Raw genomic sequence first — 10,479 nt, 5'->3', positions numbered from 1 at the left:
AGCCATGAGCCAAGATGTGCAGGCAGCCCCAGGGGGTCACTCTACACTTCTTCTCACACTTTCCAGGCACTCTTAGTTCCTCCACATTCTCCTTATTTCTTGTATTTTCTTATTTCTTGGATGGTAACACAGCCGCGTGTCCCTGACACAGGAGACGGGCAAAACCTGTTCTGGTCTATCCCGTGGGTGACAGGAGATACGGCGAAATCCTGGTTGGCTTAAACCAGCAGTCCTCAAACTGGGCACCGAACCCGTTTCGGTTAGAAAGGTGTCCCTTGATTCCCATCAAACGTTCGCAGACAAACCTACATGCTATTTACCCGTGGCCTTGGCACATTGAGAGATGGTGTGTAAATAGTTGGCAGACTTCTGCCCATACGGAGGCAACATAAACTTTGCCTGCTCTTCTCCCCGTGATATTTCTTTGTAGAAGAATTATTCCACGGCCTTCTGCCAGTTGCAAAATGCTCACTTGGCAAATGCACCCTCTCTCCCTCACGTGGTTCTGCAGAAAAGGCACAGCGTGGTTCTTACATATTCCTCAGCTGCTCCCGAGTCTTGTAATGGTGTAGGACCCCGGGCGGAGATGCTGGAGACCCGCGTTTAGCCCCCAGTCTTTCGTTTCGATGGCCTGACTGTCGTGGGGGGTCCCATGATTTTCTAGGTGGCTTGTGGAATATGGAACAGCATGCATTCCTGAGGCCGGCATCGCACAGAAAACTGGTCCCTGTTCCCCTTCAGAGTGAACCAGCAAATACGACGTACCCGCTAACTTTTCCTTCATTACGTTCCATTTCCATTACGAGTCTCTTGGACGACTTAGACTCTGCCAGGGCCCTTCATGCCTGAACGCACAGCCAGAAAACTGGGTTGGCTTCGAATAAAAGAGTATTACATTATTTTGTTGTTGTTCCCGTAAAGCACGGTGTATGTGCTTTATTTCAGACACGTGAACGGATGGTCTCTATCCGCCGATGGGGAGACCCAACCGTCTTCCCTACCTGGGTCGACATGGATGGATACCCATGAGCCCCGAATGGTTCATTGTAGACGAGCAAAGCCTGTCGTGAGGTGTCTCCACCACAACATGCACATACACGTATTTATTCTAAAGAAAAATATACAGGAAGCACAGGGATGCCCAGCGATATCTGTTAACTCAGTCGTTCCTGAGTTAAGCCCACGAGCTGTGATTTCTGTCACATGGGAGTTTTTAACAACCAGAGCTAGACAAAGGCTCAGGTCACTTGGCTTCTGGAGTCGCACACGCTTTCCCCGCATCAAGGTCACGCTGCCATTATACCAACGGCGTCGTTATCTGCAATTAATTTTGCCGCGTAGATGATATATACAGGTTATTGTTTCCGTATGTGGGGAGCATGTGTATCGTATCTGTGCTCCTTCAAAAAAGAAAAAAAAAAAAAAAAAGAAGGTCTCATTTTCCAGGTGTTGAATAGGTGGTGTGGCCCCAGGGTTGAGGTTTATGTAGGAACATGTTACTTGCTTTTTATTCGCTTCACAGTCCTGAAATGTTTAGTCTCCACTGGAAACTTACACAACCTCACGGCTTGGCGCGTGTCATGTAAGGATCCAGGATCAATGCGGCTCAGTAAACAAAAGCAGCCCCTCCTTCCTGCTCCCTTGGGCCGTGTGGGGAGGTGGGAGGTGGCTCATCAGAACACGGGTCTCATCCGTTAAGATCCTCGTCCGTGTGCACTTTCGTGTCAGGCTGATGGTCCCAGGGGCTCAGATTGTGCTGTTCAGTGCATGTGTTTCTCTGGGCACCCGGGTGGCTCAGTCAGTTAAGCCTTTGGCTCAGGTCATGATCTCATGGTTCGTGGGTTCGAGTCCCGCGTCTGGCTGTGTGCTGACAGCTCAGAGCCTGGAGCCTGCTTTGGATTTTGTGTCTCCCTCTCTCTCTGACCCTCCCCCACTCATGCTCTCTCTCTCTCTCTCTCTCTCTCTCTCTGTCTCCAAAATAAATATTCAAAAAAAGAAAGCTTTTTTTTTTTTAATTTTATTTTGGAGACAGAGAGGCAGATGAAGAGAGAGAGAGAGAGAGAGAAAGAGAGAGAGAGAATCCCAAGGAGGCTGGAGAGACCCTGCCCCACGTGCCATGTTTGCTTTCCCACGGTCGCCAAAAGAGGTCACAGGTTTGACCCAACATTGGTGGCTCGGAAGACAGGACAAGGAGCCATGAGCCAAGATGGGCAGGCAGCCCCAGGGGGTCACTCTGTATTGTCGGAAGGGATGGACCGTCTCTGTGCCAGCCAACCGCAGCCAGCCATCGAAGGATTGCAGGAGCCTGGCCGATCCCACGTGAAGGCCCTTTTTCCAAGGAGGAAAAGAAAGAAGGGCGCCAGGCCAACGAAGAAAAACGCATCCAGCCACATCAGTTTACAGTAAATCAGGAGCCGACATGTTCAACCAGAAAACACAACATGGTTCTATTCCCTAAATTGCAATATTTCTATTATTAGTTGAAAAACATGGCATTTTAAGGTTGCTATAAGGTTGCTTATTACCTCTATTGTCATTGTAATGCAACATACTTAGCCCTCGGATAGAGCGGACGGCTACTGGACAGGGGTGAATGGTGTCTCCTCAAAATGGAACACAGGATGTTCCTTATTTGTAAATAGGGTCACTGCAGATGTAATGAGTCAATATGAGTTCATCCGGGATCAGGGTGACCCTAAATCCAATGACAGGTGCCACTGTAACACACAGAAGAGGGACACACACGCAGAGGAGAAGCCACGTGAAGGCAGAGGCAGAGACGGGAGGGACGCGGCCACGAGCCCAGGGATGCCCGGAGCCCCAGAAGCTGGAAGAGGCAGGAAGGAGCCTCCCCCAGAGCCTCTGGAGGGAGCACAGCCCTGCCTGGATTTAAAGGGCCCTGCCTCTCCTGGATCTCAGGGGCCCTTCCCTGCCTGGATCTCAGTGGTCCTGCCCTGCCTGGATCTCTGCGGCCCTGCCCTGCCTGGATCTCAGGGGCCCTGCCTGGATCTCAGACTTGTGGTGTTCAGAGCTGGGAGAGGATCCATTCGTGTAGTTTTAAGACCCCTGGTTTTTGGTACTAATTTGTTAAGGCAGCCCCAGGAAACTCTTGCAGGAGGTATCCGAGTTTGAAGCCTAATTAGAAATGGTTACCACACGGCACAGTTTGTTTCAGTTAAATCTTTTCTTAGCCTTTTTTTCCCCTTTGTAAGAATTCAGTGTCTTGTGTGGGCGTGTCATTTTCTCCTCCAGAGATTTATATAATCATTTGAGTCATGTATTTCCCCCAGTTTATTCATAAATGACTTGTATTTACATCTTTTGACACCACATTCCAAGGCATGTGGATAATTTCTTTGGATTTCATTTGGGTGTTTTGTTTTGCTTGGGTTTTGCTTTGTTTTGTTTCGTTTCATTTTGTTTCCGGATGTTTAAGACAAACACACACCTGCCTTTATACCAACGGGGGAAATCAGCACATTTCTATTCCCTGACATGCAGGGTAGGGCCACTGTGCACAAGGATTCCCTCCTACTTGTAGGATTCAGAATGGCCTAAACCGTGTCCAGAAGGCATCTTCTGTCCATCAGTGAGGTTACGCAACCTACTTCGCAAAAGGAATCCCCAGGGAAATGTCCTTAGGGGACCCACTGAAGGGCTGGGTCTCAGCAGCCTTCAGCCTCAGAAGGAGCTTTTTAATGACATTGCTTCATTCTGTCGTCTGGGCCAGCTTCCCCCGGAAATACCCTAGAAGCTACTGGGTTTGCATTCCTAGAGACAGCTCGCATGTACAAAAGTAGAATCAGCATGAATGCGGGCCAAAATGGGTCGTCCAAAAAAAAAAAAAATACCTTTTTTTAAAAAGTCTTTACAACACTTTGTAGAACTTTGCATATTCACCGTTTGTAGGACCCCTTTCTCCAGTGAATATTTTCACGTTGAGGTCGAGACCTTGTGTGGTTTTTATTTTGCAAAGGGACAAAGGGCTTGGTGTTTACCAAAGTGCCATCCAGCGTGGAGGCCTTGGAGGCCATGCTCTGGAATGTGCGGACGCCCCCTCGCCTGCCCCCACGTCTGCCTGTCGCTGGCCTGCGTGGTGGGGACGGAGGACAGACTGATAATTCCCTGACCTCATCCCCCTGCGGTGGTTTTGCACCCGGCAGCATTTGGGGACCCAGCGTGAAGGACCATGTGCCCATGACCTTCCTTGTTCAAGGGGCTTCTGCTCACCTAACAGGCGGCCAGGGGTCAACACCCTTCCTGTTGCCCAGAATCCCTTCTAGACACGAGTCATGGGGAGCGGAGTCCCCACCACGGGCCTGACTGACTTCCCAGCTGCACACGATGCACTTTCTGCACGTCGCTGCCCTACTGGCTGAGCAGAGTTTTCCCCAGCCTTGTGGGCAGAGACACTAACTCGACTGTGCTCGGGAGATCTGCCCTGAGCCTCTGATGTCTTTTCCCCTTTAAATTATGCTGCCGAGAAAATCTGGAAGCGTTTTCGTACAGGCAATGGAGCAGGAGAGTTCCGAGTGCGCGGTGTGTGAACAAACAAAGGAAACAAGCCTCCTCGCTCCCAGCTACGCGAGGAGAAGTTTCCTGTGTAGGCTCTTTTCTCTGTCTCCTGGTCATGGGACAGGGTTCAGGGTCAGTCCTTCCCGGGGTGATGGAGCCTGACAGCAGCCGGCCAGGGCAGTCACGTGACTCAGAAGTGAGGTTTAAAATCCCTGTCAAGCAAAGAGCCACGTCACTCTTTGCTCATGGAGGGCCCCGCTTGGAATAGTAAACTTTCCCATTCAAAAGCCACAGCCCGTCCGTCCCTGCAGGGATCCTGCCTTGATTAGGGGGAAGGGCTGGGGGAAGGGACACAAAAGACACAAGAACGCACTAAAAATAAATGACGGTCGGTTCACCGGATCATCCGCATTAAGGACAGATACCCTACTGCCTCGCACAGCACCGACAAGGGGGCATCACTTGTGTCCTTATTTCACATGTGGAAAAGCTGATGTTAGGAAGGTCGAATAGCATATTCCAGGCCACCCAGCCAGGAAACCAGGAGGAGGGAGTGGCTTCAGCCCCGCTGTGTGACTCAGTTACCGACCGCTGGGACCGTCTGTACCCTTCTAACAAGACGGGTCCTAAGGTTCTCACAATAATTCAGATGACACACACTGATGGTGGGTCCCCCACAGCAGAGGACTGTAGGGAGCCTCTGAGCCATGAGCTTGTCTTATCCCCGTGTGCTTAGAAGAACAGTTAGGTCAAGGGCAGGAGTTGGAGGCTGGGGACTGAGCCAGCAAAGCCACTAGATCAAAGATCACGATGCCTGTGGCTCTGGCTTCCAGAACGAGGCCTCTCTGTGGCTCACAGATGGCTACCTTCTTGCCGAGACCTCCCGTGCTCGCCAGAGACATCGCGACGTCTGATCTCTACTCACAAGGGCATGAGTCCCTTCCTCGTCGGGACCTCATGGAAACCTCATCACCTCCCAGAGGCCTCACCTCCTGATACAAACCCCATGGAGGGGACTGGCCTCTGCGTAGGGCATTCGAGGGGACACCACCCAGTCCACAGCATAGCTATTGTCAAAATTCTGGTTGAAATGGGGACAAGGAAAACACTAGCTGGCAAAATCACTAGGTACACCATGCATCCATCCAGACATATGTTGTTTGGTCAGTAGCACAAATCCCATGGACCCCTGGCAATATGGACGTCAATATCCCTCCTTTGCCCCAAGCGCATTCGAAGGAGCCAGCGTTCTCTTTCCTCCCCACCCTCCACGTGGTAGAACAGCGATCACACACGTGACTGTAACTCAACCGACACGCGTTTCTACCTCTGGTGGATTCAAGGAACTCTGTGGGCACTGGTGGTGATTACACAATGCCTAAAACACGGTTCCAACCCAAGGACTCAACGCCCGACGAAGCAAACCAATGCAGCCCAAGTGAGTGTCCAAACAAAAGGAGTGAACACATCAAAGCACTGATTTCTTTCTTTCGTGGCACACTCATTGAGAACCGTAATGCCATATGCAAGGATTTGTTGTGTGAGTTGCAGACTGACCTTTTCGATCTACACGTTCCTTGGCAGATTTGAACCTCGTTCGCTCATTCATTCAGTTCACCCATCACTGGCAAGAGAAGAAGGCACGATCTCTACCATTTGTTCAAAACAGCAGCTGCAAGGGGGTGGGGACAGTCTGGGAAGAGCTTGGCAGGTCGAATGTCACCTCCGGGCACCTTGGCAACCTTCCCAGCTTGGGTGACCCACTGGGCATTGAGAAAACAAGGGACTGGTGCAGGAAGAGGCTGGCAGGAGGCCCAGAAGACTGGCAATGCGCGTCCCTCCCAAGGCAGCCGGGGAGGTGAGTACAAAGCCCCATCCACTGGGCCCAACAATCTTAGGAGCCAGGATCCACCAGACTGGGCGACCGGGTGACTGTGAGGTCCCCCCAGACAGGCACACGGGCAGAATGATGTGAGCTTCCAGTTCAGCTCAGTAGACAAACATGAGAAGATGTTGTGGGGACAAGATTTTTATAAATTGATAGAACGAGTCCCACCAAATAGGTCTGCACTTACGACTGAAAAGTAAAGCTATAGAGGAAGTGAATCAAGCCACTTATGAACCAGCGTCTACTGATGACCTACCTTGTGGATAACACCGTGGACAAGGGACGCGGAGGAACCCACGTGTGTTTCTTGGGAGAAACCGAGGCAGCCCGGACTCCAGGCATCAGAAGCAACGGAACGCCGGGCTCCTTTGCGGCTGCGTCCTACGACTCCTCGTCTCATGGCCGGCCTTGCAAAGGCTCTACCAGGACCTCTGGAATGTTCTTCTCCTGAATCTTGGCCTTTGGACACCTAGTTTTTTTTCTCTCTTCACAGAAGCCCTGTCCTTTCTTCCGGGGGCTGGGGGGGGGGAGGGGGTGTCTCTGCGCGGAATGTCCTCACCTGATCCCTTCCTAGCTTTCTCAGGCCCTCATTCCTTCTGGAAGCTGGGTGCCCTTCCCCTGCGTCCCCATCTGGCTCCTGGACGCACGGCGCTCTCCAGCCGTGCTGTCGCGCCCCCTCCCCAGGTGGCCCCCAGCTTCCCGCAGCCGGCACCGAGGGTCACCGCGGCTCCCCGCCCCCGCCCTGCCCCCCGCAGGCCGCTCGTGGGGGCGGGAGGAGCGCGCTCCCACCTTCCGGGCAGGCCGAGTCTGGCGGCCGGGAGAGGAGCCACCGGAGAGGCGGGAGGGCGTGGCTGCGGGTCTCACGTTGCAGCCGGGCCTGCCGGAGGGGGCTCCCGCCCGCACACGGGTTCGGGGGAAGCCGCCAGAGCAAACTCCGGACCGCGCGGAGGGGTGCAAAGCGCGCGCCTTGTCCCTTCCCCGGAAGGAAAGGCGGCCGTTTGGCAGCCCCGCTCGGCGCCCCGGCGCGCCCCCGGCCCCTAGTCCCCGGCCTGGCTCCGGGACCGGCGGGACTCGGTCCCAGAGCCGCTGCGCGCTGGGCCCCGGCCGCGCCCGCAGCCGCAGCGGGCGAGGCGCGATGAAGAGGCGCGAGGAGGGCTGAGCGCAGCGCGCGCGGCCAGGGTCCCTGGGCTCGGGCCCGCGCCCCGTCTCCCCGGGGTGGGGCAGGGCAGGGTGGGGGTGGGCCGAGGCGTGGACTCGGGGAAGCCTCTCGGCGACGCGAATAAAAGGGCGCCGGCTCGCCGCGCCGAGCTGGGAAGCCTCGCCGCCTCGCCCCCGGCCCGGGAAGGGCATGGCCCCGGCGGACCCCCGGCGGTGAGTGAGGGCGCCCCGCTCCCGTGTGTCGCGGCTTCCGGAGGACAGGTGAGGACCGAGGGCGGCCTGGGCGCCCGCGGGGAAGGGGGCGCGGGGTCTGCTGCGCGGGGGCAGTTGGGGGTCGGCCCAGGGTGGGGGCGAGGACGAGGGCGCACAGGCCACTGGGCCAGGGGCTTGCGGGGCCTTTTGGGAAGGACAGACAGGCTGAATCTGGCGGGAGGATCCCCGTCGCCTTAACCTCTCCGCTCCCTTCCCGGGCCACCTCGCGCCTACCCATCCCTGCTCTCCAGGGAGGCGCCCGTGGGACCCCCGAGGGAACCCGAGCCCTCCTGGCGTGGGAGGGGACAGCAGAGCCGCGGGGCCTCCCCGGAGGGCGCTAGAGTCCCCCCGCCTCCTGCTCGAATTCTGGAATGTGGGTGACCCTCGGCCCGCTGGCGGCTGAGCTGCACGGAAGCCGGACAAGTCTTCGCCCGGGAGGGACGGCGCCTGTTGCGCGGGTCCCCGCAAGGCCACCCGAGCCGCGTTCCGGGAAACCCCGTATTTTCCTTACAGCGGCGCTGGAAGCTGGCCAGCTGGTACGGCGGGGGCCAGCCTCCCCTCCCCCCACTCCCCGGGGCGGCCCCGGCGGCTCCGGCGGCTCCGGCCCAGGGCGCCTCCCCGCGCGCGGCGCCAGGTCCGGGCTTCCCTGGGGCGCGCGCTGTCGGTCTCCGGGGACGACCCGGCCAGAGCCGAGGCTTTACAGAAGGCGTCGGCGCGCGGGGGCCCGGGTAGCCCGCGGGCACAGCGCGCGTTCCGGGCGCGGTCGGCGGGGGAGGCTGCAGGAGACTGAGCCCCCCCTCCTCTGGAAAGGCGGCAAGAGAGGACGCGCTCGGGCCGAAGAAGGTGTCTATCTCGAGGTTGTTTAAAGGACCAACAGCGCCGGATTCCTAGCCTGAGCGAGTGGATCAGAGCGTGTTGCCCGCGGTTATCACCTTCCCAGAGCACGCGCGTGTCTTTTGCGCACTTTACACGTGTATTATTATTTTTAAATAAAGTCGTTGCAAGAAGTGAGAAACACATAACATGATTAACGGATGCGCAAAGCATGGACAAAATAATAATAATAATAATAATAATAATAATAATAATAATTAATAATAATAATAAATAACCACGCATATTCTAAACTGTTGCTTGAAATATCCGCGCATTTCCATGTTTGCGCGCATGGCCTCACTGATCGTGTTTCTTTGACTGCGCATGTTTTATAGGTCAATTCCTTTCCTCTTTATCTGATGTCGGATTTCACCAACTTCTTCCCCTATAGCGCACGCACCCACATGTAGTGGAATACATTTTGCTTCGGTGAGCGCGCACCCTTTAAACACTGTAAGAGGACATATGGAACACCTCAAGGAATGTCATTCGAAGAAGGGTATACTCTTAATAACGACATGTACAATATATAATGGCTCGGAATGAACATTGGAGGCGGAGACTTTAATCAGTTACTTTATTATTATAGAAACATCATAGTAATATATATTATATTGTTGTATATATGAAGTATATATTATAGTTTTTAATAAGTTACTTTATTATTATAGAAACATAATATATATATTGCTGTATATATAACTATATATTATAGTTACTTTAATCAGATACTTTATTATTATAGGAATATTATGGTATATATTATATTACTATATATATAAAAGTATATATTATAGTTACTTTAATCAGTTACTTTATTATTATAGAAACATAATATATATATTACTATATATAACTATATATTATAGTTACTTTAATCAGATACTTTATTATTATAAGAATATTATAATATATATTGTTACTATATACATAAAACTATATATTATAGTTACTTTAATCTGTTACTTTATTATTATAGAAACACCAGTATATCTCTCCTCTCTCTATATGGATAAGCAAATATACACACGAATATCTGTACATTTGTATATATGAACACACATGTACGTATATTTTTGTGTGTCTGGTCTCCATCCATTCCATACCGTCGCTCGTCACAGCGTCAGATTTCCAAACGGGAGCGTCAAAGTCAGGAATTGAGATGACCTTCGAAATAATGGTTCCAGATCGCGGGGAAAGATCAGGAAAATAAGTTTCGAGTCTCTTGGCCCGAATATCTTGTGTCAATGAAGGCCACCATGCGGTGATGTCTTGGGAAGCCCCAAACCCTCTTGCACAATTCGAAGAACGTTCGCTGCACGTGCGCGCGCTACCTGATAATAAACGGCTCTCCTTCTGTGGTCCCACGACAGGTGTCCAGGGATAACGAATCAGGACAAGATGCCATCATCCCGGGCGCGGTGGCCAGCCCTGTCCGTGGTGCTGATTCTGCTCTGGGGTCATCCACCAGCCGCGCTCGCCTGCCCTCACCCGTGCGCCTGCTATGTCCCCAGCGAGGTCCACTGCACATTTCGGTCCCTGGCTTCTGTGCCCGCCGGCATCTCTAAACATGTGGAAAGAATCAATCTGGGGTTTGTACCACATTCTTACTGAACAATTTCAGCCTCTTTCGTTGCGTGTTTGTTTTCGTTTTTGTTTTTTCACACATGTACGTGCATTTACGAAACTGTCAATGCGTACGACTTTCTGTAAATGCAATCCTTTGGGGGCGATTATATGAATTTATCCGTCAACTGGAATGCTATCATATGATTTAATAACCAGGCATC

The 10,479-nt window shown here is 53.0% G+C and overlaps 2 protein-coding genes across 2 annotated transcripts in view; one reads left to right on the top strand and one right to left on the bottom strand.

Moving 5' to 3' along the window:
• Positions 1–3,829: 3,829 nt before the first annotated feature.
• Positions 3,830–7,753, bottom strand: LOC113597174 (translation initiation factor IF-2-like). The gene is made up of 2 exons (XM_053202024.1): positions 6,660–7,753; positions 3,830–6,139 (listed from the first exon to the last, which is right to left on the bottom strand). Exon 1 carries the CDS (start codon positions 7,751–7,753, stop codon positions 6,983–6,985), a length of 771 nt encoding a protein of 256 aa, XP_053057999.1. The 3' UTR covers positions 3,830–6,139; positions 6,660–6,982.
• Positions 7,685–10,479, top strand: part of MXRA5 (matrix remodeling associated 5) — a 27,499-nt gene continuing 24,704 nt past the window's right edge. Inside the window, exons 1-2 of the mRNA XM_027052918.2 lie at positions 7,685–7,822; positions 10,063–10,281. Coding sequence (XP_026908719.1) covers positions 10,091–10,281 — 191 coding nt within the window. The 5' untranslated portion in view covers positions 7,685–7,822; positions 10,063–10,090. The remainder of the gene's footprint in view (positions 7,823–10,062; positions 10,282–10,479) is intronic.

The sequence above is a fragment of the Acinonyx jubatus genome, chromosome X (assembly GCF_027475565.1).
Source record: "Acinonyx jubatus isolate Ajub_Pintada_27869175 chromosome X, VMU_Ajub_asm_v1.0, whole genome shotgun sequence".
Taxonomy (NCBI): Eukaryota; Metazoa; Chordata; class Mammalia; order Carnivora; family Felidae; genus Acinonyx; species Acinonyx jubatus.
Note: the sequence above shows the minus strand (reverse complement) of the source record. Positions and strands in the feature narration are given on the sequence as shown.

Coding starts and splice junctions, on each gene's coding strand:
- LOC113597174 (XM_053202024.1), bottom strand. CDS start 7,753: ATGCCCTTCCCGGGCCGGGGGCGAGGCGGCGAGGCTTCCCAGCTCGGC.